This window comes from Carassius gibelio, chromosome A22 (assembly GCF_023724105.1).
Source record: "Carassius gibelio isolate Cgi1373 ecotype wild population from Czech Republic chromosome A22, carGib1.2-hapl.c, whole genome shotgun sequence".
NCBI lineage: Eukaryota > Metazoa > Chordata > Actinopteri > Cypriniformes > Cyprinidae > Carassius > Carassius gibelio.
In genome coordinates this window covers 799,832-827,408 of record NC_068392.1, presented here as the reverse complement: position 1 = coordinate 827,408, position 27,577 = coordinate 799,832, and the positions used below count along the sequence as shown (strand labels likewise).

The following is a 27,577-nucleotide window of genomic DNA, read 5'->3' as shown; positions in this document are numbered from 1 at the left end:
GGTTTATGAAAACCATAAGCCTGATCAGTTAGAAAAGCTATAGCAACTTGAGTCAGACCAGTCTGAAGGTCTGACCCAAGTTTGGAGGTTCTAGCTTGAAAGCTCTAGGAGGATATACATTTTAAAATTTAGTATCAGAAGAAGAAGAAGTAGTTGTTTAAATAGGATTTCAGTAAGTGGGCTTTTTCAAATTGGCTTTTTAAAGCCAACTTAATAATTTTTACAAAAAATATCAAGGAAAACACAGACAGATGTGTGAAGAGCTTCATCTTTTTATATGGTGTATTTCTATCTGTTGGTCTGATTCCACTCGAACGAACACCAACAGACACAACGAGCCTGGCTTAATGAATGATCTCATCACACAGAGGTCACGACCCCTCTCAGGCTGACCCGGCCGCTGCAGGTCACTCATGTGGGAGCTCAAAGCTGTGAGTTTGAACGAGCCAATCAGAGCAGCACAGGGGCGGGCCTGAGAGTCACAAATTCTTGGTCATAAAGTAATAAGCCACACCCACTCCCACCCCCCACACACAAAAAAAATACACACACACACACACACACACACACACACACACACACACACACACACACACACACACACAAACACACACACACACACACACACACACACACACACAGAGATCTGACCTGATGTTGAGTGTCTATTGTTAACTACCTAAAACTAACCATCTATCTATCTATCTATCTATCTATCTATATATATATATATATATATATATATATATATATATATATATATATATATATATATATATATATATAGAACGATAGATAGTTATTAGAAAAAAATCTTACACTTTCAGAAACTTAAACTAGAATTAAAAACAAATGAAGCAGAAGCACTAAATTATTTAAAAGCTAAATGAAAAGTGCTGGAAAGCTAAATTCAATCGTGATGAATCACATTTGCTTACATCATGAGCAAGCATTTACAAGTGAAAGTGAAACCTCTGCTGACCTCTGACCTTTGTGTGTGTGTGTGTGTGTTGACTGTCTTTGAGGAGTCAAGCACAATGCAAGAGGTCACACACACACAAATCTGTCCTACATTTCCCTCACGTAACCCTTCTCATCAGACATGAGACCCGTGAAAGACACTTGCTGTGCGGCGGTGATGTCACATCCTGTGGTCACATGACTCACCTTGTTGTAGTAGTGCACGTGTGCGGTGTGCCATCTCCCGTCACTCACTCCGCCCGCGAGGAAGGGCGACACCGTCGTCTGCGTCTCTCCTGCAGGTCAAAGTTCACATCGGTGAATTATACACACATTCTTCTGGGTCATGTGACGTCAGGGTCAATGAAGGCATGTTTGTTATGATAATTGACACGCGTTTACCTGCGGAGAACGTGAGCTGGATCTGTTCATTAACGATCTCCAGAGCGATGAAGTCGTGTTTCTGATTGAAGCGTCCGTTATACAGCAGCAGACCGTCAGGCTCTCGAGTCGCAAACCTGCCGGAGAAAAGCCATGTTTACAGAGGATTACCAGACCAGGAGCGAGTGTGTGTGTGTGTGTGTGAATATCTTTAAGTCCATCGTTCACATCAGCAGTCCAATCGTGTGTGTGTGTGGATTAAACTCAGTGTTTCTGCTGTGGAAACATCAGTAGATTAAACTGCGCATCTATGTGCAGCAGATCTTCACAGGTATCCGTCTCATCTTTATAAAGTTAAAGTAGGTCAGCGAGCAGCAGCGGGAGAGACACGACAGACCCCATCAAACTAACGCTCGCAGACACCTCGCTGTTATTATTACACTGCAGTCGAACCTGAAACTCTGCTCCCCGTCTGGATGAAAGCATCTAGATGAAAGCTGGAGAAACAGCGGTTTTTAATGCTTATTAATGTTCTGTGGGTTGTAAATTCAATTCAGGTTTTTCTATATATTTCTAAACATTATTATTAATTACTGTCAGTATTTTTTAAATAATGCAATAATGCATGACACAGGAAATGGGTGAAATGTTAAAAGCAGCGCGTGTGTGTGATGTGCTGGTGTGTTCGTGGATGTTCCTGTGGTTTTGCCGTGGGGTTTAGTGCTGTTGACCTGGTTACTGAGGAGAATAATCACATCTCCCGAGACACACACACACACACACACACACCCTTGGTTTCTCCTTCAGCATCACCCCAACATCCTCTTTATCTCTGGCACAGTTAATGGGGTCGTTTCATACATTTCATATCTTCCCCGAGCTCCTCTCATCACGTTCCTGAAGGTTTCACGCACCAAAAACAGCCATAATGGAGTCTCTCATGATCACGTTACACCCTCCTTCTGATCTGTGCAATAAAAGACGTTCTGTTTTTGAGACATCTACATGTAAATCATATTCGAGTTTTTTTGTTCTTCTTCCTACTCAAGCTCGGTGAAGATGTGTATGATTAGGTGTTAATGTTTCAATGGAAACCAAGTCCTTTTTGGAGGTTTTCGGAGAGTTTAAAGTCCTGGAAACTCACAGTATGACCCTTTAAACCTTCGGAAAACATCCCTGGAAACACAAGAATCAGCGCCGAGCAACCCGCGCAAAACAGCTCTCATCCGTCCTGAACACACAGTCTATACACACGCTAAACAGATCAGTGACAGAGCATTCATCAGCAAACCAGCGTGAGAGAAAGAGAGAAAGAAAAGAGCATCCGGACAGAGCATCTGTTTTCCCATTCGACACGGACAGATCAACACTGACGTTTGGGAATAAAAATATTAGCTTTGGATAATGTTAAATAACGCTTGGAGACGAGCGGATAAAGCTTCGGAGACACTGAGCAAACATCCCGAAGAAGGAGCTTCATTAAGCGATATTGACTCTCTGACTAACGAACAAACACGGCTGACGGCTTCATCTGGAGACAGATACTCACGACAGCGAGAGCGTGAAGTGGAAGCGCTGCCGGAGACCCTTGAAGGTGATGAAGGTCTGCGGAGGGAAGTTCCTGGAGCTCATGTGGCAGAAGGGTTTCTCGAAGCCTCCGGGGGGACACTCGCACCTGAAGCCCCCCACCAGAAGATTGAGACACGTCCCACCGTTCTTACACACGCCCTGGACACAGCGGCCGGAGCGCGACGACACCTCGCATCGCTCACCTGGAGGAGAAAAGAGTTCAAACACATGTCACTGCTCAAATGGTGCATTTTCACAGCTCACTTCAGAGAGAGCTCCTCTACGCTTCACTGAAGTTTCAACTCTGTCTCACATGTTTTTATTTGTTAAATCAGGCCCAAATGAGGCACTAGTCATCGTCTGGTAAAAAGTGTTTGAGATCGAGCCCCTGGGATCGTGAGCACATCTGAGCACAGTTTGAGACATAGCTGAGATCTCACATCCCATTGTCTCAGATGTTTCTCCTAAAACAGGCCCAGCTGAATCCCTAGTCATCACCCAGTGAGAGGATTTGGTGAGAAATGTTTGAGATCTCGGAGTTTGGGATCGTGAGCACAGATTGAGACATAGCTGAGATCTCTTCTGAAACTCTAGAGGAGACACGTGTGAGATTAATGAACATATGAGACGCCAGAGACTATGAATAACAATCTAATCTCCTGGAGAAACAATCGAGACATTAATGAGATCTGGTTTGAGATTCTAGCACAGTGTCCGGAGCGAGACGAGATCTGAGTGTTCACATGACGAACAGACACAAATAGTTTATTAGTCTAGTTTAAACACACACACACACACACACATATTTCATTGCTCATGTTGCTCTTTCAAATCTCGTTTACGTCTCACTGAAGTCTCAACGTTCTCTCAGATGCTTCTCCTGGTCATCCTCTAATTAGAAATGTTGTTTTCTCAGACTTGTGATCGAGATGTTGGGAGCACATCTGAGCACAGTGTGAGACATAGCTGAGATCTCTTTGAAATTCGAGAGGAGACATGTTTGAGACGAATGGGCTTATTCTCGAGAGAAACATATGAGAAGCCAGAGACTTTCCGAATATCGTTTTCATCTCAAGGAGAAACAATCGAGACATTAAAGAGATCTCTTTTAAGACGTTTTCACATCACTCACCTGCCTGACAGAGAGAAATAGTTTGTCAGTCTAGTTTAAAACGCAAAATCATTTTATTGCTCAATTCCTGCTATTTCACAGCTCACTTCAGAGAAGTCTCAGCTTTGTCTCAGATGTTTCTACTAAAACAGACCCAGATGCGTCACTAGTCATCATCCAGCAAGAGTTTAGAGATCATTTGGTGAGAAATGTCTGAGCTCGGACTGAGATCGAGACTTTGGGAGCAAACCTGAGCACAGTTTGAGACATTGTTGAGATTTCTTCTAGAACTCTAGGGGAGACTCATCTTTTTTCTCAACAGAAACTAAAGTCTTTACGAAAATTGTTTTTTTTTCTCCCAGAGAAACAATCGAGACATTAAAGAGATCATTACTATACAGTATAGTGATCATATGGTGAGAAAGGTTTGAGATATAGCGGAGATCTCTTCTGAATCTGGAGAGGAGACACGTGTTGATGAGCTCTTTCTCTCAGACTTTACAAATATCAAATATCGTCATCTCCTGGAGAAACAATCGAGACATTGATGAGATCTGGTTTGAGATGTTGCTTTCCTGTGAGGATCGATATCAGTGTGCTACGATTCTACGAGTTTAACCTTTTCTCAGCAGAAACAATTCTCAGTTTGATCTCCATTTCATCTCATTTCTCTCGATGAGAAACAAGAGATCTCATTCTCACTGATTCCTCTGTCCTGCTGTGGTCTGTATGATGGTATTTAGTCCTTTTCTCATGACAAACATCAAGATGCTTCAGCAAATTTCTCAAGTAGATGTTTCCTCAGCCTTTAAAGAGTTATTTAAGAGATTTCACTTGTGATTTTTCTTTCTCATGGATGAAGGTAAAAATACAGACATAGTGAAGACAGAGGAAGATGAACGTGAGGAAGACTGTGTGTGTGGGTGTGTGTGTGCATGTGTGTGTGTGTGTGCATGTGTGTTGGTGTGTGTGTGTGCGTGTGTGTGTGTGTTGGTATGTGTGTGGGTGTGTGTGTGTTTGTTGGTGTGTGTGTGTGTGTGTGTGTGTTGGTGTTGGTGTTGGTGTGTGTGTGTGTGCATGTGTGTGTGTGTGTGTGTGTGTGTGTGTGTGTTGGTGTTGGTGTGTGTGTGTGCGTGTGTGTGGGTGTGTGTGTGTGTTGGTGTGTGTGTGTGTGTGTGTGTGTTGGTGTTGGTGTGTGTGTGTTGTTGTGAAGACAAAGGCATCACTGTTCGACACACAGAAGTCGATTCGTCACGCTCATCATAACGGAAACATTTGTGTGCGTGCCAGTCGCTCCATCTTCCTGTTCACACACACACACACACACACACACACACACACACGGTTCGGCGCGTGATGAAATATTGATGCGGTGTGTGTTGGATCCTCTCAGAAGGTCTTTGATGGGAAACGAGGTCAGAGCTTTAAATACGGGCTCCACATCAAAGAGCTCATCCATATTCATACACACACTCGACACGATCCATGAGAAGTTCAGCGTGAACCTCGCGATCCTCAGCCAACAGCAGGGTCAGCCTCGTTACACCCTCGTTTACAGCCTTTATCAACAGACTAATGACCCCACGATCACGGCTCAGTGATGAGAAACCAGCGCCTGTCAAACAACAGTACATCTCTGGTTTACTACATTACAAACTACTGAGAACATTTAGCCAGCGATTTAAAGTGGCAGTATCTAACTATCAGCTCTTTTAATTAACTTATTATTCAAGGTGTAACTTGAAAAAATTAGTTTTTATAAGACATTATAAACACATTTTGACTCATCTTGTTAGATGGGTTCATAGTTGAACAATGATTCAAATGAATCATTTTAACAGTTCAGACATAATGATCAGCTGATCTACCTGACCTGAACATATCTGAACATGAATGGCATGATATGACTCTAACAAATCATTCACATTAAGAGCAAGATTGAGTTAGTAGTCAGTTAGTCAATACTGATTTCATGTTGAATAAATGTTTATTGTAAAAAGATACAATGCTGCACAGGACGTTCTGTGTTCACTGTTGAGCGATGATTCAAATGAATCATTTTGAACTGTTCATTCAAGTGATTCACTACAATGGATCATCTGGATTGAGATGTGTGATTATTATCTCACTCACTCATTGTTGTAATAATCCAGCACTACTTAAAGAATAAAACACCTTCTCAGTGCTGACCATGACCTGAGCGAACATCTCCTGAAGTTCATCATCACATCAGATCACATCAATCATTAACATGGATCTTACTCCACCTCTCTCTCTCTCTCTCTCTCTCTCTTTAGTAGCAGTGTGAATGATTCATCTCCTCAAAATGAACAGATCTCATGAGAGATGAGATGAGTCCAACATGCTGCTCACAAACATGTTAAATAACACTCGTGTTCAGCACACACACACACACACACACACACTCAGAGGAGGAGCAGCTGGCAGGACAGCAGGAGTCAGGAACACAGACAGAACCAGAGAGAGAGAGAGAGAGAGAGAGAGAGAGAGAGAGAGAGAGACAGCTCAGTGCTTTTAATACACTCCAGTCCTCTACACACACACACACACTGAAGCTCCCACACACACACACACACACACACACACACACACACTGAAGCTCCCACACACCTGCACACACACACACACACACACACACTGAAGCTCCCACACACCTGCACACACACACACACACACACACACACACACACACACACACACACACACACACACACACACACACACACACACACACACACTGAAGCTCCCACACACCTGCACACCTACACAACACTTGTGCGTGAAGCACCACACACACACACACACACACACACACACACACACAGAGTGCAGATCTTATGTAATAATAACATGTGGGCTGTGACACACACCGTGTTAAAAGAGCTGTAGAACACACTTCATCTGTTATATTAGATTCAGAGCGAATCACAGGAGCTGGTAACTTCATAAGACGAACGTGTTCAGATCAGAGAAGATTAAACTCTCAGAACCACCTCTGACCTCTGACCTCTGACCAGAGAGAGGTTCACATCCCTGATCATAACATCTCATCTGATTATCACATCATCTCTGATCTCGATTACATTTAATTATCACATCTCATCTCAGATAATCACATTGTATTTCTGATTATCACATCTCATCTCATTTCTGTTGATCTGACCTCTCACCTCGTCTCTGATGATCTCAGCGTCATGTCATCTCTTATCATCTATTATTCTCTGTGATTACCGAGCGTTTCGACAGACACAAACCTTCAAACGGCTCGGCCGTCACTTCTGAGGAATATGTGACTGGAATATAAAGCAATCCAAACACACCTGCAGGAGGTTATGACCCCCTTTCATTGAGAATAACATGAATATTTCATGGGCGTGTGTGATGGGATGTGGGCGTGTCTGTGCCAGGCTCCGCCCCCTCACCTGTGTAGTCGTGCAGACAGTGGCAGGTGAAGCCTCCCTCGTGGCTGTGGCAGACGCCGTGAGCGCCGCAGGGTCTGGAGTAGCACAGATCGACCTCCGTCTCGCAGTAGTCTCCGGTGAAGCCGAGCGGACAGCGGCAGCGCAGGCCTGCGATCGGGTGGATCGGCCGGAACAGGATGGTGTCGGACGCCACGAACGGAGCCAGGCTGTCGAACTTCAGCACGGACACACACTTCATGTAGTTCTCGCACGGCTCGCGCAGGCAGATGTTGTCGTCGAACGGGAGCACCTCCTGCGAGGAGATCTGTGCCAGCAGACTACGGTTCAGATACAGCCGCTCCTGCAGCTCCTCCGAGCCCAAGAACTCCACCTCGCCTCCGCTGCTGCGACCCAGCCGCGCCGGGGTGACCCCGTGACCCCGCGACCCCTCGCTCGGAACCGCCACCGACAGACTGACGTTCAGGATGCCTGCGCTGACGTCCGTGTCGTCCTGGATGTTGAAGACCACCACGTCCTCACGTGACGCCGAGAGAACGCTGGCCACGCCCTCCAGGAACTGAGCCAATAGGAGCGAGAGGAAGCGCTCCTGCGACGTGTCGGCCAATCGCAGCGTGATGCTGTTGGAGAGCATCTCGTCAGTGATGATGGTGACCTGCAGCAGACACTGAGCCCACACCGAGTGAACGCCATCTACAGGAACACAGAGGAATCACCAAATCATTCAGCATATCTTTAGCAGAGTAATACAGGCGGCTTAATACAGCAACAATACTAACCAAGGGAAAGCTCACAGGATTAACTCAGTTTTAATATATGGTTCACTTAAATGAATCGGTTCATTGTGATGGTTCACTTAAAATAATCAGCACCTTTGTGTGTTTCACTTAATTTCATTCATTTGAATAGTTCACTTATGTGAATCGGTTCATTTAGATGATTCACTTAAAATAATTGGCTCATTTGGATGATTTATCAAAATGAATTGTTTAATTGTATCATTCACTTAAATAAGTTTAATGAATGTGCTCTTTTAAGTGAACTTTCCAAATAAACTAATTTATTTAAAGGGAACTGTCCCAATGTATGAATTCATTTAAAACAAACCATCTACAGGAATTAATTCATTTAGGTAAATGGTCCACATGAACAGATTAATTTAAGCGAATTGTCCAAATGAACGATTCTGTTAAGTGAACCGTCCAAATGAACAGATTCACTGAGTGAAAAGTCCAACTGAACTGATTCATTTAAAGAGTGAATCATCCATTTAGGTGAACAATCATTTAAGTGAACGATCAAAACCATGATTTATGTGAATCATCCAAATGAACACATTTATTTGAGGGAACCATCCAAATGAAAGGAATCATTAAAGTGAACCTTTTTTAAATGAACTGGTTAATTTAAGTGAACAGAGCTAAATTAACAAATTCATTCAAGTGAACCATCCACAAAAATCCATTAATTTGGTTTATTTACTAAAATTAATCTGTTTCTTTAAATAGTTCACTTACAAATTGGTTAAATTAGGTGGTTCACTTAAATGGATCCATTCATTAGTTCAAAATGAATTGGTTCATAAATGATTCACTGACTCGGTGGTGGTTCTTCAGTGTTGTTAGTAGTTCAGGTTTAGTTTGACTAATGTAAATGCTGAACATCTTGTAGTTTGACAGTAACTTCCCAGCACAGTTTTGGCTCTAACGAGCAGTGTCTCCTTCAGCACAATCTAACAGTGATCGCTAATTGACTGAATACTCCTCCAATCCACCCTGATGCAAATAAACCGAGCCGCCTGCCAATAAACATGTGATGAGGGTCCAAACACAGAGAAAGGGATGCTGGGAACCGTGCAGCGCGAGCACAAACACCACACAATACACTCAAACACACACACACACACACACACACACACACACACACACACACACACACACACGCACACACACACACACAAGAGAAACAGCAACACAAACAAACACGCTAATATTCAAACCTGACCATCTCTCATAACAAGAACTAGTCCTCACTGAACACACCCTCGTTAACTAGTGCAGCTCTTTACATTTAATAATCATTATACACATAAAAATGACAAGATTTCAGTTTATCTTCTACAGCTGATATATTTGAGACTTCTTAACTCAACAACAATCAGTATTATTATATTATTATACCAATTATTATTATTTTGAATTCGCTTCAATTCTCATTTGAATTTTAGCTTTAGACATTTTGTTTTATAACATTATAAAACAATTTGTTGATTCATAAAATTTGTTGTTTATTTTAATTTTTCTATTTAGCTTTAAATTATTTTTACGCCAGTTTTAGTTTCAGTAATATTTAATTCTAGTTAATTGCCAAGGCAGAATTAACATATAATTAATTTGCAGCTAAGTTATTAAGGTTTTATCTAATATTGTTCTTTATTTCAACTTTCAGTTAATAAAAATTATTGGTATTCGTTTTAGTTAACCAATATACCAATATATATATAATACAAATAATTTAAATTAGTATATTTAAATATGATTACTATTTAGGATGCATTATAAATAAATAAAAACATATGAAACTGTGTATTGTAATTATTATTCAGCATACTTTCTCCTGATCAGAGGTTCCTGTAGATATTGTGTATGGTTCAGCAGTTCAGAAACGAGCCGTAAACTGCATCTCATCATCAATCTGGAGATTTTTGAAGCTGTTTATTGATAGGTTTTAATAAAACAAGCTCAAACGCCAGCCTCTTGTCATGTTTGTCACGCTAATAAGAGCCTGTCAGGAGCAAGAATCACATCAGCACTGAACGATCGACTCTTTCTGAAAAGACTGAGCTCAAACCAACAGATGAAGAGAAGAAGTGCGTGATGATGGAGACAAACACAAAAAGACTGAGGAATGAGGCCAACCTGAGTGTACGACATTAACCTACATACAAACACGCAAGACACATGAACACACACACACGCGCACGCACACACACACACGCACACATACACACGCACATACACACACACACATACACACACACACACACGCACACTACAATCTTCATGATCACACAGACTCTTCACTGTGGGCTTTTCCCTTAAATGAATCTGTTCATTCAGACGTTTCACCTCAATAAACTCATTTACTTTGTCAGTTCACTGAAACTGATTCGTTCATTTTGATGGTTCACTTAGAAGATTCTGTTCATAAGGATGGTTCACTTAAATAAACTGGTTAATTTAATCTTGGTTCACTCACATGAATTTTTTAATTCTTGCAGTTTATTTAAATGAATCTGTTCGTTTGGACTGTTCACTTAAATGATTCTGTTAGTTTGAATGATTCACTTAAACAAATCTGGGCTGTGTTTTCCAAAGTCATCGTAAGCTAAGTTTGGTGGCAGTGGGTCTCCAATCTGCTCAGATTTAGGATGTTTTTGGGAAACGCAGCGCTGATCATTTAGACATTTCACTTAAATGAATCCTTTCCCTGTGTTCACTTATAATGAATTAGTTCATTGTGATGGTTCATTTAAGTGAATTGGTTCATCTGCATGGTTCACTTAAATAAATCGGTTAATTTGTACAGTTCACGTAAACGAATTAGGAGTTTGTTTCCAAAAAGTAACTGGTCGCAAGTTCTGTCATCTCGTTATCAATAGAGTTCAACTGAACTTGCTACAATTATTAGCTAATGAAACTTTTGGGGAAAAGCAACCCTGGTTGGACTGTTCACTTAAATGAATCTGTTGTTTTGGACTGTTCACTTATAATGAATCAGTTCATTTGGCTGGTTCACTTAAGTGAATGGGTTTGTTTGTATTATTCATTTGAATTAATCAGCTAATATGGACAGTTCACGTAAATTAATTGATTCACTGGAATGATATACCAAACGAATCATTCATTTGCATGATTTGATGAATCATTTGGACATGGTTCGCTTAAATCAGTTCATGTGGATGGATCCTCATACAAACATGACGCCACTTCCCTCAGCCAATCACAGCTCAGACGTGAACATCATGACATCAGTCTGAACCCGTCTGTGTTTCACTCTCACACTCTTTCAAACTCAATAGAGACGTGAGAAGCACAATCTCCCCGAGCGGCTGAAACCTGAGGAGAAACCAGCGCTGGAGGCTCCCACAATGCACTGCAGCAGCTGAACACTGTAATCAAGCCGTCAAGAGGCCAATCCCAGCCAGCGTGTGTGTGTGTGTGTGTGTGTGTGTGTCAGATATATTCCCCATCATCATCTCATCATCAGCCTCATGTAAAACTCCCAGAATGCCCCTGGAGCCGCAGGTCTGCAGTGTTTCAGTGTTCAGAGACGAGTCTGCTGCTCTTCTGTCGCACACGGTTTTCTGTTTGCAATGTCTTCCTTGAACATGTGTGACAATATGAACACACAACATTTACAATATCAATAACATACACAACAGACAGGTGGCTAAGGTGTTCTAGATGGTTGCCATGCAGTTACTAGGGTGTTCAAAATGGTTGCTAAAGTGTTGCAGATGACAGATAGAAGGAAAAAACAACAGATAGATAGAGAGATAGATAGAGAGATAGATATGATGTTACTGGTGTTATCAGACTCATTTTCACTGTATCAGCATCTGTAATAAACTTGCACTAATCACACTCATCCTGTTGCTATGGTAACTATATTACAGCTCTCTAGTTCCCACAGACCAATCAGAGGCTCTCAGACACGCCCACTTCCATTAAATCACCTGCATATTCATAAGTGCTTGTGTGTGTGTGTGTGTGTGAGCGATAGTGAGTTTGTGTGAGAGTGTGTGTGTGTGTGTGTGTGTGAGTTCGTAATATAGAGTGTGTGCGTAATAATGAGTTTGTGTGTGTGTGTGTGTACGCATAATAGTGAGTTAGTGTGTGTGTGTGCGTAATAGTGAGTTTGTGTCTGTGTGTGTAATAGTGAGTTTGTGTCTGTGTATGTGTGTGTGTGTGCGCGTGCATAATAGTGAGTTAGTGTGTGTGTGTGTCTGTGCTTAATAGAGTGTGTTTGTGTGTGTAGTAGTAAGTTTATGTGTGTGCATAATAGTGAGTTTGTGTCTGTGTGTGTGTGTGTGTTCGCGTGCATAACAGTGAGTTAGTGTGTGTGTGTGTCTGTGCGTAATGTAGAGTGTGTTTGTGTAGAAGTTTGTGTCTGCATAATAGTGAGTTTGTGTGTGTGCGCGTAATAGTGAGTGTGTGTGTGTGTGTGTGTGTGTAATAGTGACTTTGTCTCTGTGTGTGTGCACGCATAATAGTGAGTTAGTGTGTGTGTGTGTGTCTGTGCGTAAAATAGTGTGTTTGTGTGTGTAGTAGTAAGTTTGTGTGTGTGCATAATAGTGAGTTAGTGTGTGTGTGTGTGTGTGTGTGCGTAATAGTGAGTTTGTGTTAGTGTGTGTGTGTGTAATAGTGAGTTTGTGTCTGTGTGTGCGCAATGGTGAGTTTGTGTGTGTGTGTGTTCAATAGTGAGTTTGTCTCTGTGTGTGTGTGTGTGTGTGTGCGCACGTAATAGTGAGTTTGTGTGTGTGTGTGTGTGCACGCGCGCTTAATAGTGAGTGTGTGTGTGTGTGTATATGTGTGTTTAATAGTGAGTTTGTGTCTGTGTGTGTGCTTACGCAATAGTGAGTTTGTGTGAGTGTGTTTGTGTGTGTGTGTGTTTAATAGTGAATTTGTGTCTGTGTGTGTTTGTGTGTGTGTGTGTGTCTGTGCGTGCACATGTAATAGTAAGTTTGTGTGAGTTTGTGTTGTCATGGGAACTAAAGGAGCATTTCCTCAACCTGAGCTCAGCGTGGAAGAAAGTGCACTCAGCAGGGGGGCGGGGCTACTCCTCCCTCATCAGCCAATCACACGGCACAAATCCATTCTCCTCACAGCTGCAGCAGCAGGACAGATGTGTTCATCAGGACTGAATCAATCAGTATCAGGACAGCCTGAGTCTGCTCACAAACACCAGCAAATCAAGAGCTCAGAGCCACTCACAGCCATCATGAGACGCAAAGCACACACACACACACTCGCACCTCCCACGCAACACATTTCCCTGCTGTTACACACGGCCCGAAGCAGCACAGATCCAGCATGAGTCTGACGATCAAGATCCAGTGTCATGTGTGTGTTTGCAGAGCTGACCAGAGAACTGCAGTCTGACTGTCTGTTTAAACAGGAAACAAGACGACGACACACACACACTAACTCAAACTCACACACACTCTCTCGCACACTCAAAGGACGTTTCCTGGGTCATTTGTATTTATTTGTGGCCTCACACACACACACACACACACACACACACACACATTCTTCACATTACTCTTCATTATAGAGGCCATCCAGGAGGCCTGAGAGTCTCAATGCATTAGCATGTTAAAAGGCCCGCGGGTCGTCACACACACACACACACACCCACACACACTGGCGCTGTGACCCGCCCCACCCAGCAGGCATTTCTCAGGCTCTGTTGAGGTCGTCATGGCGACTCAGCACTTAACAAAAGCATTTCTCAGTGGCATTATTCACAAGCAAGAGAAAAGACACTGAAAGACATGGAGGAGGGGCGAGAGACACACACACAACAGCAGAGAGAGAGAGAGAGAGAGAGAGAGAGAGAGTGAAGGTGAACACGGGGAGGTGAAGTTCTGACTGATGACCTCAGAAACACACTCAGCACACAGACCAGAGACTCAAGCCAGCCTGACCAACAGAAAACACACTGTAACACGCTGGACAATAAAACCACGCAACAGCGATACGATAAAACACTACAGCGTTCAATTAATAGCCAAAAAAGGCCATTCCTTCGACTAAAGTTACTTTTACACCAGGAACGACAACTATAAAAACAAACATTAACTATAATCATAACTATAGTGATCACTACAACAAGTAAAATAACTATTACAATAACGATAACTGTAATGATAACTATAATGATGTAATTATAAACAAAATAATTATAATAGTAACAATATAATACTGACAACTAAAATAACTAACTTTAACAATAACCAGAACAATAACAACTATAACTAAAATAATTATAATCATGATGATAACTAACAATAACTACAATGATAATTAAAATAACTATAAGAATAACTATAACAATAACAATGATAATTAAAACAACTATAATGATAATGATAACTTACAATAATGATAACTAAAATAAATAGATAACTATAACAACTACAGTGAAGATAACTAATAACCATAACAGTTTTAATAATCACATGAACACTAAGAGAATACTTTCATGATGAAGTCCTAATAATCGCTCTAAGAGAACAGGGAAATCCACAACACAACTATAGAGTAAACTATACCGATAACTATAACGATATTTAACCATACAGTTCTAATAATCGCTCTATGAGAATATTAAAAAACCACACCACAAATATAGCGTAAACTATACCGATAACTATAACGATATTTAACCATACAGTTATAATAATCGCTCTATGAGAAAATCGAAATCCACACAACTATAACGTAAACTATACCGATAACTATAACGATATTTAACCATACAGTTATAATAATCGCTCTATGAGAAAATCGAAATCCACACAACTATAACGTAAACTATACCGATAACTATAACGATATTTAACCATACAGTTATAATAATCGCTCTATGAGAAAATCGAAATCCACACAACTATAACGTAAACTATACCGATAACTATAACGATATTTAACCATACAGTTATAATAATCGCTCTATGAGAAAATCGAAATCCACACAACTATAACGTAAACTATACCGATAACTATAACGATATTTAACCATTCTGTTCTAATAATCGCTCTAAGAGAATAGCGAAATCCACGCTATTCTAGGAACCCACAGCCTTCACAGATCTTCAGGGAACTGACAGCTGATCTATGATCTACTCTTTCTAGTGTTTACTTCAACAGAAACACAGAACGGTGACGCAGTGTTCACCTCGCATGATACTCTGTCACTTTGAATACTAATAAGAAAGTTTGGGGAAGCTGACTGATCTCATGGTGAATCTGAACATTAAACTGAGAGAACAGAGGATAAAATGAACACTGAATATCTAAAATCATCTGTATTTGTGAGCTGGTGAGATCAGTGTAACGCTCATGAGCACAAATCCAGTCCCAGCGTTTGATCAGCGAAGGCTTTACTGTTATTTACCCTGAGGATTTACAGCAGCAGGGAAAAGACACATCAGCATCTCATAATCTGTCAAACAGATGCTGGAAACATGTTCATCTGAACCACAAACACTGATCTACACAATATACATCTGAACAACCGCTGCCTGAAACACTGCACACCAGTCCAACAGATGCAAAAACAAAAAAAATTATTTTAAATAGTTATAAATGCACAAAACATAAAGTGACAAAAACCTAAATATACTTTATACACTAGAACAGTATTAAAACAACACTTGCCCTGAGAAACTTTTGTGTCTCTAATTTGCACACATTTAAACATCTTTTAGATTTACATCATGTTTGTTTATCAATTTTTTTTTTTTTATAAAAACAAGGTGCTGTAAATGATTAAAAACAATCATTAATTTATGCATTTGTTTACTGTAGTTTTACATTGCATTTAAATTTTTTATAAAAAGTTTCTGTTTATTTACTGAGTGAATTTTTACCAAATATTACCAAAAAAAAACATTTAAAATGTATATCAATCAGCTAGTTATCTTACTAGACCCTATTATAATAATTGCAAAGTAGCGCATCTCTTAATAAAAGACCTGAGTGCATTAATCAGAACAATCCAAACCTTCCCATCAACAGAAGAGATTATAATGTTAATCAGACTGAAACAAAGATATTAATCATCAAACAGGAAACGAGTCCCATCTGACACACACACACACACACACACACACACACACCTCTAGTGTGACACACTCCTCCTCAGCAGTATTTTTATCTCTCTCTCTCAGCAGGTGTGATGTGAGTGATGAGTGCTGCTCTCTGATTGGCTGAGACACAGCAGCAGCTGTTACACACGTATGAATCGATCTATAATCACACACACACACACACACACACACACACACACTCATGTGTCACTAGGGGCTCTTCCTCTTTCATTAAAGATGCTCTCGGGGCTCAACGCTAGGAAAACAAGTCATGGCGCTGGGCTATCGGCTGCTAACCGCTCTCACAGCTATGCTAAGATGATCTACGCTGGCCATCTGACCTTTGACCCTCACAGACACAAAGAGCAGCTGAAGCGCTGAACTGCATGTAAAGCAGGGCTCAACAATAAGTGTGTCCCGATGCCCGGGGCCTCAGAGGGCCAGTGGATACACTGCGCAAGATTTTGATATTTTACATGTTTTTATGGCCCTCAAACTTCAACATTTGGTCTTTGTGTCACATACTGAACATAAACATCAACAATTCTGCAGATTCAAACATGTTAGCAAATCTAAGTGAGGTTTTGTTCAGTTAGCATGGGATAAAAATTGTTGATAGATCAACAAGTATTGTTCTGATTTATATATATATATATATATATACACTGTCTAATTTCCAGAGATTTCTGCCTATTATTAAAAATTATACACTTTTTGTTTTTTACAATTAAATCTCAACATCATACATTGTTATATGTATATATATTTAACATCCTAACCCTATATATATATTTTTTTGTTTTAGCATGTAAAAGTAGGCAGAACAAATGAAGTACAAAGCATCGTTTCTATTGAACCCTGTAAACACAGAGTAAACCTAGATCTGAACATGATTAAACATCAGTGGCTGAGTGAGTATTTCTGTCAGCACCATTAAAACTCTGGAAACCAGACCTATTCCTTGAGTTTTGTCTCACAGTAATTGGCCTGAAATGCATCTTTTCTGTCAGAATGAACAAAAATGATGAATTCAGCCGAGTTGTTTCTCCATCAGGCCACAGTCACGCAATCACGTGAAGAGCGACCGCTGTACATTCATGACTAGCGGTTAATGTGCACTACACTGGATCTGCTTCAATGTCAAATAACCTGAAGGAAATGGAGACAGATCTGCTAAACCCTCATCCGTGTCCCGCAGTGCATTCACTCACTCATTATTAATACCGAGCCACTGCATCTCGGAGCAAAGGTCATGTATTATACATCACCGCCGACCTACAAATGCACAGATGTCACGCAAGCACTCAGTCCTACAAAACTGCTAAACAAGCACACTGAAAGATCTGGAGCATGTTCTCACCCGAGACGGAGATCTTCATGGACGCCTCCAGCGGTCTGTTGTTGTCCAGGGCTCGGCTGAGTCGGATCTCTCCTGTGCTCTGGTTCAGAAGCACCAGATTCAGCTCGTTCCCGGCCTGGAAGCTGTAGTGGAGCTGATCGGAGATGTCCGGGTCGTGGGCCGGGATCCGGCCGATCACACCCGACGGGAAGCTGCTGGTCTTATCGGTTACATAGTTGTTAAATATAATCTGGAAGTTCTTGAGGATGGGGACGTTGTCGTTCTTGTCGATGAGTTTGATGTGGACCGTGGCTCTGCTGACCAGAGGCGCAGACGTGGCTTGAACTACGATGATATACTCCGAACGCATCTCGTAGTCGAGGTCGGTCAGAGCGGTGAGCTCGCCGGAGAAGATGTCCAGCTGAAAGACCTCAGGGATGTTGCCTTCCACGATCTGGTACATGATTTGTGCATTGCTGCCTTCGTCTGGGTCTGAGGCAGATATGTGGGCCACCACGAGCCCGATGGGACTGTTCTCCTCCACGAAGATATCAAACTCATCTTTCTCGAACACAGGCGGGTTGTCGTTTACGTCTAAAACGGTCACCTGGATATCAACTGGCGTCTTGAGCGGCGGGACACCTTTATCCACCGCGAAGGCTTGGAGGTTATAAACGGGCGTGTTTTCTCGGTCAAGACGTCGCAGGGTTCGTACGATCCCCGACGTGGACTCGATGATGAAGTCTCCGTCTCCGTCTTCACCGCCTTGGAAGGTGTAGAAGATGCGTCCGTTGAGGCCCGAGTCTCGGTCGGTCGCGGACACCTGCAGGACGCTGGTGAAGGTGGGAATGTCCTCCATGACTGATCCCATGTAGCGGTCGCGAAGGAACACGGGCGAGTTGTCGTTAACGTCATTCACCAGGATCTCCAAGTACGTGGTGTCGGATTTCTGCGGGATGCCGTTGTCCCGAGCTGTGATGGCGAGCGTGTAGGAAACTTGATCTTCGTAATCGAGCTCCATCTGCGTGGTTACAGCGCCGCTATCCGAATCGATGTTAAACTGCGGGATGCTGTCGTCCATGAAGTACGTGATTCGAGCGTTCTCTCCCGTGTCCTCGTCTGTCGCGCTAATCATCACTACGGTCGTCCCGACAGGCCGGTCCTCGTTGATGTTGACCGTGTAATGCGAACTCTGGAAAACTGGCCTGTGAGTGTTAGCGTCTGTTACATTAACGTAAACCTTAGCCGTGTCGAAGCGTGTCCCGTCTGACGCCGTTACAGTGAGGACGTACTGTCTTTCCAGCTTGTAGTCCAGCGGTAGAGCGAGGGTTATCAGGCCTCCGCCGCTCTGGCTAGTGATGGAAAATCGGTTTCTAGTATTCCCAGTCGAGATCTGATACGTAACAACGCTGTTGATATCCTGATCGACGGCGGACACGGTGACGACGCTCGTTCCTACGGACGCGTCCTCGTTTAGACGCATGTAGTAGGCCTTTTGCGTGAACTCAGGGTTGTTGTCGTTGACGTCTAGTATAGTCATGCTGATGCTCGCGGACGAGGACATGGCCGGCGTTCCGTGGTCTCGAGCCTCTACTCCGAAGCTATAGAAGTCTACGCTTTCTCTGTCCAGTTCAGATGCTACGACGATCCAGCCGGTGCTGTTGTTGATGGTGAACGGGAAGTTGGGCGTGGTCTCTGTGAGACGATATTCCAAACGGGAATTATCTCCCGCATCGGCGTCTATGGCTTGAATATGAATGACGGAATATCCAACTGGAACGTTCTCCAGAACCGTAGCTTGGAATGGAGTGCTGACAAATATCGGAGCGTTGTCGTTAACGTCCAGTACTTGAACTGTGACGAGGCCGCTGATGTTGGAGAGCGGCGGGCGTCCGCCATCTTGCGCTCGAATGCGAAGCGTATACTCTTTATTCATCTCGTAGTCCAGCTGGCTCACCAAATCTAATTTTCCCGTTTGGGCGTCGATGTAAAACTGTCCCCTCGTGTTGCCACTCATGATGCTGAAATGGACGACGGCATTGTTCCCGCGGTCTTGATCTGTCGCCGTCACCTGCAGGATTTCCGTGTTCGGCGTCAAGTCTTCGGGAACCTGAACGATGTAGCGTTTCTCGCTGAACTGCGGTGCGTTGTCGTTATCGTCTTCTACGATGATATGTACGGTCGCCGTCGCGCTTCGAGGGCCGGGATCTCGTCCTTGGTCGTTGGCTTCGACTAGAAGTACATAGGATTCAACCATTTCGCGATCGACCAGTCCTCGTGTGCGAATAACACCAGACCGAGAATCGATCTCAAACACATCGTTAGTGCCATTGTTGTTCAGCAAATGATAAAGGATGTTTCCGTTAACGGGAGCGTCGCCATCCGTGGCCCGTACAGTCAGAACCTCGTAACCAATCTCCAGATTTTCTCTCACGCTCTCTTTATAGTCCTGCTGCTCAAATACAGGGTCGTGATCGTTCGTATCGCTGACTGTTACGGTAAGAGTGGCCATGGCTGTACGTCGAGGCGTTCCACGATCAACCGCTGTGACCCTGAACACATGCGTGTCCTTCGTCTCTCTGTCTAGTATCTCCACGGTGGAGACGAGTCCACTTGACGAGTCCACAGTGAAGAGATTGTTGGAGCGACTATCAAACAGAGCCTCTAAGAAGTATTCCAGCCGTCCAGCTTCACCCTCATCCGGGTCAAATGCTTTTAAAACAACAACAAAAGTCCCAGCTGGTTGATTCTCTGGAACAGTCACCTGATACATGGGAGGCTGGAACTGAGGGTTATTGTTGACGTTCCTCTTCCTCCTGCTCAGCAGACCGGAGTTTGAACGCGCCGCCCGCTGCAGTAACTTCCTCAGGTGTGTTTGCGTGAACGGGCCACGGCCCACGCGCCAGTGCGCATGCGCGAGACCAGAATGTGCGCTTCTTTCTTGTCCCGCGCAGCGCAGTTGGAACTCCATCAAAGAGTCGCGAGTGAAACACAGCGGAGCGGAAGTAAACAGCAGCCCGTTGGAGATGTAAAGCGCTGAAGTCCCGGTTATATTACAGCGCGTCGGGTTGCCCGGTAACACATCAAACACCCGGAAAACAGCAGTGTCCGCCTCAAGGCACTCAGAAGTGTCTATCAAACTTATAATCTCCATATCCAGCCTTTCTTCCCGTTTGCGTACCCTCGCGCAGTTCTTCCCGTGAACGTGCACATCATACTGGCTGGTTACAAGGTGTCTGAAACCCGACGCGTTATCAGCGCACTCCACGACCGCGTACACACCGAACGGGTTCAAAAGAACCTCGTCGCAGTTCAAAGCGCTCGAGAGGGTCAGCACACCCGAGTCCGGGCGCAGAAAGCTCTCCGCGAACCGCGGCACGATGAGCTCCTCCAGCGCGCAGGCGGCGCGTCCCTCCAGACCGGAGATCACGGTGCCCGGTCCCGCATCCTCACTCACATGAACAACGAAACAGTCCACAAGCCACGGGAGTCTTAACCACCCGAAAACAAAGATCAACAGATCCCGCTTCATCGCTCCTCGTGCGCGCTGCTCCTCCGCGAAGAATGAATTAAACCCAGTTTCTCCCTCCAGAGCTGTGCGGAGTCTCCATGCTGATCCACACACACACACACACACACACACACACACACACCTCCAGTGAACGCGCCTCGACCGGGGAGGGGATCATTAACATAAACCCGAGGGGGGTGGGGGGGGGCAGATCTTAAGAGCAATCTGCAACTGCCCCAAACCCCGTCCAGTGCAACACTTTCAGAAGAAATATCTGCTCTGGAGAGAACACCTGGACATTACAGAGAGGAGAGATGCATTAAACCCTCTCATGTTTGAAAAAGCGCTGGAGAAACATTTAGTTTTTTGGTTAGTTTTGGGTTATCCTGGAGAGAACATTCTTATTGTGTTCCCCAGCAGGAAGAGGATGGTCCGTGTTTGCTGGATGTGTGCTATTGTTAATAGAATTACAATTACAATACTTATATTACCCAGATAGCACAGGTGCGTCTGTTAAACATCTGCTTTGTACAACATCTGATAGACGTCTCTATGATATCAGTTTTAAACATCTTAAAGACATCTTCTAAACGTCTGTTTGACATCTGATAGCAGACGTCATGGAGATGTATCGCAGATGAGCAAACACACGTCTTGCAGATGTAACGTCAAACAGTCTCCGTGATAATAATTACACTAAACTGTTCCTCGTGTGTGCTATTCATTGAGTTGTTTGTTCTTCATAGCTATGTAAACAAAATAGTAGTTTCTACATGATTAAACTCCAGAAGTGTTTGTTGTGTTGTTGTGGTGCCCCCTGCTGGCCGGAGAGAGTCAGTGCACGCGTCTGTCTTTCAGTTCAGAATCGGGGGTTTTCTGTGCTTCATAATAACATTTACATGTCGACTGCTTTTATAGTTACACAGCACTGAAACCTGTCGATCTTAAGTATTTTAATGAGCTTGATCTACTGAACCTTTAAAGTAAACCTTTGCTAACCAAAGCTCTTAAAGAGTTTAGAGACGCTATGTTCCTACTAATATCAGCCACAAACCTACTACACCCTTGCTTTTAATTACTGACTAACACTACTGGACAAGATGTATGGCTGCACGTTTCGTATTTTTCACACATTTTGTCAAATGTTGTAATCTGCCCAGCAACTCGCACGCTTTTTCAATGAGGATAGAAATAGCCAAAGTCGTCAAAAGAAATAATAACAAGGAGCACTGAATCAGAGAGTCAATGAATGAACCTAAACCACAGACATTATTACAACGATTTATTGGTTGGCTTGTTATAATTAAATTGATACAATAAGTAGGGATTTCTGTTTTTTTTCGTTATGGTAAGTTTCCTTATACTCCCACACTATAATCACCATATAACAGAACGATACAAAATATTTAATTCAATCTAATTCAATATATTTGAAGTTTTATGTAGTTGATTTTAACAGTATTAATGTTATTTCCAACATAATTGATCAATTACACCCAACATTTTACTTACATATTCATGATTAATAGTTCCTCGATTATGAAATATTATACACTTTGTTTTACTAAAATCAATAACCATCATACAATTTCTTTAAAATGTTAATTTAGAAGCCTTTTTCAAATGTTTTACAGAATCTAAATTTGTGTCAGCAACAAATGCAACTTTTAATATTAGACATTACAGATATAATTTATATACAGTGAAAACCATTAAGGGCCTAACACTGAACCCTGTGGTACACCACAAGTTACTTTCAATAAATCATGCTTTATGCCAACATATTATATAACTTTAAGATAACTTCTTAACCATGAACAAGCTAGCCCTCTTACATCATATTGTCATGATCAATCTTCCCTGTATATAAAGACTGTAAAGATATGTCTCACTGTACATGATGTCTAGATGAATGAATCTTTAAATCTCCCCTCAACAACCACAAAAAGACATGCATGATTAGTCATTTGATTAAGATTAAATCAGGAGAGTGAAAAGTGTATAATTTGTGACAATGACATGGCTTCTAAGCAATAAATAAACGTTAATGAAATATTGATTAACGTGTAACTGATTATGTGAGAAAAAGAGATTGATCGTGACACCAGAGAAGCAGATAAAGTGGAAAAGAGCAGTTCAATGACCCGAAAGCTTTTTAAACAAACACAAAGCACACGCACACAGTTTTTCCTCTTTTTATTGTTGCTGGAGGCCCTAAATTAACAAACTAAGCTTTACAAAAAAAAAAAAAAAAAAGACTAGAGGGAAAAAAAATGAACTTGACAAATAGTCCACCCCGAAGAAAACAACGAAACTGTCTGACGCTCCCAGATGGACAAAGAGAGGAATATGTTTGATGCATAATGACACAAACACACGTTAAACACACTCGCGCAAAACACACACTCGTCTGCGTGGACTCAAGCAGAAAGTTTCATATTAACAGCAATATAATGCTCATAATACATACACATGTGCATTTTATATATATTTATATAAATCACCCGCTCCTCGTTTATTCCTGACGCACGTACGTGACTACGAGAAAACTTGTTCTTCTGGAGGCGGGGCTAAAGCTCCGCCCAACCACGGTGATGATGTCACCGAGAGCCAATCAGACGCTGTCTTAATACTACATGATTACAGAGAGAGAGAGAGGGACGGGTGAAGGAAACGCAAGCTGAAATACAAAAACAATAAGCGTAGCCTTTTCTCCTTTTTCATTTGTTTTGCGCAGATGGAGACAGACAGCTGTGAGGTGGAGAGACAGACAAACGGAGAGAGAGAGAGAGAGAGAGAGAGAGAGTCTCTAGCTTTGCTGTTTGCTGCGTTGGCTAAGAGCGTGCATCAGGTCGTTCTTCAGAGCCTCCTGCTTCGATTTATCCGCCAGCGTCTGAACGCTCCTGAAAAACACAAAACAAGGGATGAGAGAGGTTTCAAAACCTCACACTTTCATTCGTCATCGTACAGGGGACAGGGTTTGAATCAAACAAAATCAACACCACATGCTGTTACAGAACAAACCGATACAATCTCAAAATAAATCTGGAATCTCAGACGCTTTTACTTCATTAAACAGGCACACGTACAACTGCAAGACAGCGCAAAACACTCAAGACACGGGTATTAGCATAGACTTAGTATTATCATCAGTACACACAAAGTAGAGGTCCGTCGATTTAGCTGATACGATGAGTTCAAAGAAATGTAATGTTAAAATGTCATACTGTTTATTGTGTGACCAAAATACCAATAACAACCTGGATAAAGAGAAGGACTTTTAATTCTAAACCAGCCTGAGGTTCTTAGGGACTTTTATTTTGAAAGGTATATACTACCATTTCAGCTACTCATTCAAACAGATAAGAGGAATATGGTAACCAAAATACCAACAACAACCAAAAAAAAAAAACGATTACATTTATAATGAGGGATTTAAATCATAAACGAGCCTGAAATACAACAGGACTCTTATTTTGAAATGCATATGCGTTACTATTTCAGCTGCTCATTCAAAAAGACAAAATATGCATCTCGTAACCATCTACAACACATTATAATATAAAAACTATAACAAACACTATTATATTATACTATATAACACCTTTTATGGGCTCAGTGTCCATAAAGTGTTTTTAATGAACCCTGAGAGATAAACTGCAATAAAAACGAGTCGACCTGTCATTAAACAACAGTTTAAACCACACGAGAGCTTTACGGACACTCGTTAATATTGATGAGCTGTTCCCAGAATGCACCTGCATGCAGTTAGTGTGTTTGAGGAGGTCACTGCACACAGACAGCTGACCCTAATCGATGTAGATCTGACGCTGGGTCAGAACCTGAGACAGCTCCCTCTGCAGCTGACGGTACTTTTGATTATCAGGAAGAGACTCGATCGATCTGGAGCCGCACGACAACAAACCACAGACACAGAGACACAGACAGAGAGTGAGGAGAACAGAAACAGACGAGTGAGGAGAACAGAAGCAGAACCAGGAACGAAGCGAATCAGCATGGAACCAAAGAACCAATGAAACAAATACACTCAAATATCAAGAAGTATGTTTGCTAACATAAGTAACTCCTAAAAAACAAAACCGTATTGGATATTCAAATGAGAAACATGGAAGCTGGGTAAAAATGTAAATGTTCTGATTCCCGATTCATTAAAGATGACTCACACACTCAGAAGATGAATCAGTTCACTGAATAGCTCATTTATATTACGCTCATCTTGTTGTTTACAAATTTTGCAATCATAACAAGTATTTGAGGTGCACTTTAAATATAGAAAATAAATATATGTAATATAATAATAATAATAATAATATAAATAATGTAAATAAGGCATGAATCAGTAAATGTGTAACGACACTGATTCAAATCTCAAGTGTAACTGTAGGAGCTCTGTTTATTTGTTTTGAGAACCAAGAACTCAGATCTGAATTGAATCAGATCAGAACTGAAACCGAATTGAACTGAATCAGATATGAATTGAATCAGATCAGAACTGAAACCGAATTGAACTGAATCCGATTTGAATTGAATCAGATCAGAACTGAAACCGAATTGAACTGAATCAGATTTGAATTGAATCAGATCAGAACTGAAACTGAATTGAATTGAATCAGATCTGAACTGAATCAGTAAATAAGTAACGACATGGATTCAAACCTCGAGTCTGGGCCCGTTTCACTAAGGAGGTTCAACCAACTCTGAGTTTAAACTTGAAGTCTGAGTTGATTTACCCTGAGATTGGAAACTCTGAGTTTTCGGTTACAGAACAGCTGAAATGAGTTTAATCAACTCTACATTGACTGACTCTGAGTTCGCCAGATTCACCATGGCAACAGCTCCCGCCAAAAACCCGTCTGCATTCTTCAGACTCAATAACAATATAATTCTTCTCAGTGTTATAATATCACAGGTGAAAACTGACAGAACGTTAGATTAATGAACTCATAGCTAATCATTTAATGGTATCTCATGGACAAAAAATATCTATAAAATAATAATATAAATAATATTTTGAGTGCAATCTTTTGTAAAAGCAGCAGTTCTTTGCTACAGGCTAAGTGTAAATAATAATTAGATGCTAGTTATACTTTATACTGGCAGATACATGTGCTCCTCAGTATTGTTATACATTAACAGGATGCAATAATATTGTACATTATTATATTTATTACAATTATAAATAGTTGCATCGTTATGAAACACTCGTTGGGCACTTTACTTCCACTTTTAGAACATTTTGTTAATTTTATTGAAAATAATTTCTAATGTGACGTGATGGGAAAAGAACGAGCTCGGCAAAAGCTGGACTCGAACCCAATCAATCTTGTTACAAGCTAGTTTCAGTGCACAAAACATTACTGTCTACACCATTGAAGCTGTTATTCACGTGTGTCGTATTCAACCTGATGTGTGGATGGAGGGCGGAGCTACAGGAGATTTGCTCTTAGTAATAGACACTCACAATAATCTTTTTTTTCATTTGCATTAAGATTATTTTTATGACCACACTGGCATATTTTAATATAATTTAAATTCCCCCAGGAAACAAGACTAAATATCTTCTATCATTTTCTTATATAGAGAATCAATCTTTATTTCATTAATTTTGTTTATATTTGTACTTGACTCGTGTTTGGAGTCGTGAGACGCACCTCAGGCCGTTGACAATGTCCTTGGTCTTTCCAAAGTAGATCTCGTTGAGAGTGGAGCGGATCTTGTTCTCCATGTCCTGACACACACACACACACACACAGAGATTGAGTGTGTGTGATGACACGTGTGAGCTAAACTAGCATGTGTGTGTGAGAGAGAGAGTCACCTCCACCAGGCGTCCGATGTTAGCGATGTGAGGAGAGGATTCACCGACCGTCTCGTCTTTCTCCATCTGCACACACACACACACACACACACACACACACACACACACGCGCACACACGGAGGGTAACCCGAGGCGGTCACATGACTCCCTGAGCACTATAAGAGGAGCGGGGGGAGCGGTACCTGTCGGGTGAGACTGCCGCCCAGGTTCATGGTGCCAGAGCCGGTTTTGGTGGTCTGGAGCCACAGCATGACTGTAGACGTGAGTTTATAATGAGCCGTGCGGCCGCTCGACTTCTCCTGGAACACACACACACACAACACACGCTTTATTCACACCACGGGACTCAAAACACCCTGAGACTCTCAGAGAAAACACACCACTACACCCTGAGACTCTGAATACAACACACAGCTAAACCTTTGTTCCATAAAACTCATTATTTTATTAATTCTAATAAATAAATTATATTTAGAATAATAATATATCATAATAATATAGTCACCCACAGGGTGAAACTAATTTTACGAGCCAATTTATTTTATTCT

At 42.0% G+C, this 27,577-nt stretch overlaps 2 protein-coding genes across 3 annotated transcripts in view; both read right to left on the bottom strand.

Annotated features, from left to right (window-relative positions):
* celsr2 (cadherin, EGF LAG seven-pass G-type receptor 2) overlaps nucleotides 1-21,338 on the bottom strand; it is a 38,066-nt gene extending 16,728 nt beyond the window's left edge. The window contains exons 1-5 of the mRNA XM_052539548.1: nucleotides 17,700-21,338; nucleotides 7,465-8,154; nucleotides 2,891-3,113; nucleotides 1,363-1,478; nucleotides 1,168-1,256 (exon numbers count right to left, since the gene is read on the bottom strand). Of these exons, the coding sequence (XP_052395508.1) occupies nucleotides 1,168-1,256; nucleotides 1,363-1,478; nucleotides 2,891-3,113; nucleotides 7,465-8,154; nucleotides 17,700-21,210 (4,629 nt within the window). The 5' untranslated portion in view covers nucleotides 21,211-21,338. The remainder of the gene's footprint in view (nucleotides 1-1,167; nucleotides 1,257-1,362; nucleotides 1,479-2,890; nucleotides 3,114-7,464; nucleotides 8,155-17,699) is intronic.
* A 2,032-nt stretch (nucleotides 21,339-23,370) lies between these two features.
* Nucleotides 23,371-27,577, bottom strand: part of capzb (capping actin protein of muscle Z-line subunit beta) — an 11,148-nt gene continuing 6,941 nt past the window's right edge. Inside the window, exons 6-10 of one of the 2 annotated variants that reach the window (XM_052539352.1) lie at nucleotides 27,212-27,328; nucleotides 27,029-27,094; nucleotides 26,862-26,938; nucleotides 24,998-25,092; nucleotides 23,371-24,092 (exon numbers count right to left, since the gene is read on the bottom strand). In XM_052539352.1, coding sequence (XP_052395312.1) covers nucleotides 24,999-25,092; nucleotides 26,862-26,938; nucleotides 27,029-27,094; nucleotides 27,212-27,328 — 354 coding nt within the window. In that variant the 3' untranslated portion in view covers nucleotides 23,371-24,092; nucleotide 24,998. The remainder of the gene's footprint in view (nucleotides 24,093-24,997; nucleotides 25,093-26,861; nucleotides 26,939-27,028; nucleotides 27,095-27,211; nucleotides 27,329-27,577) is intronic. The other variant, XM_052539351.1, reaches the window with a different exon arrangement.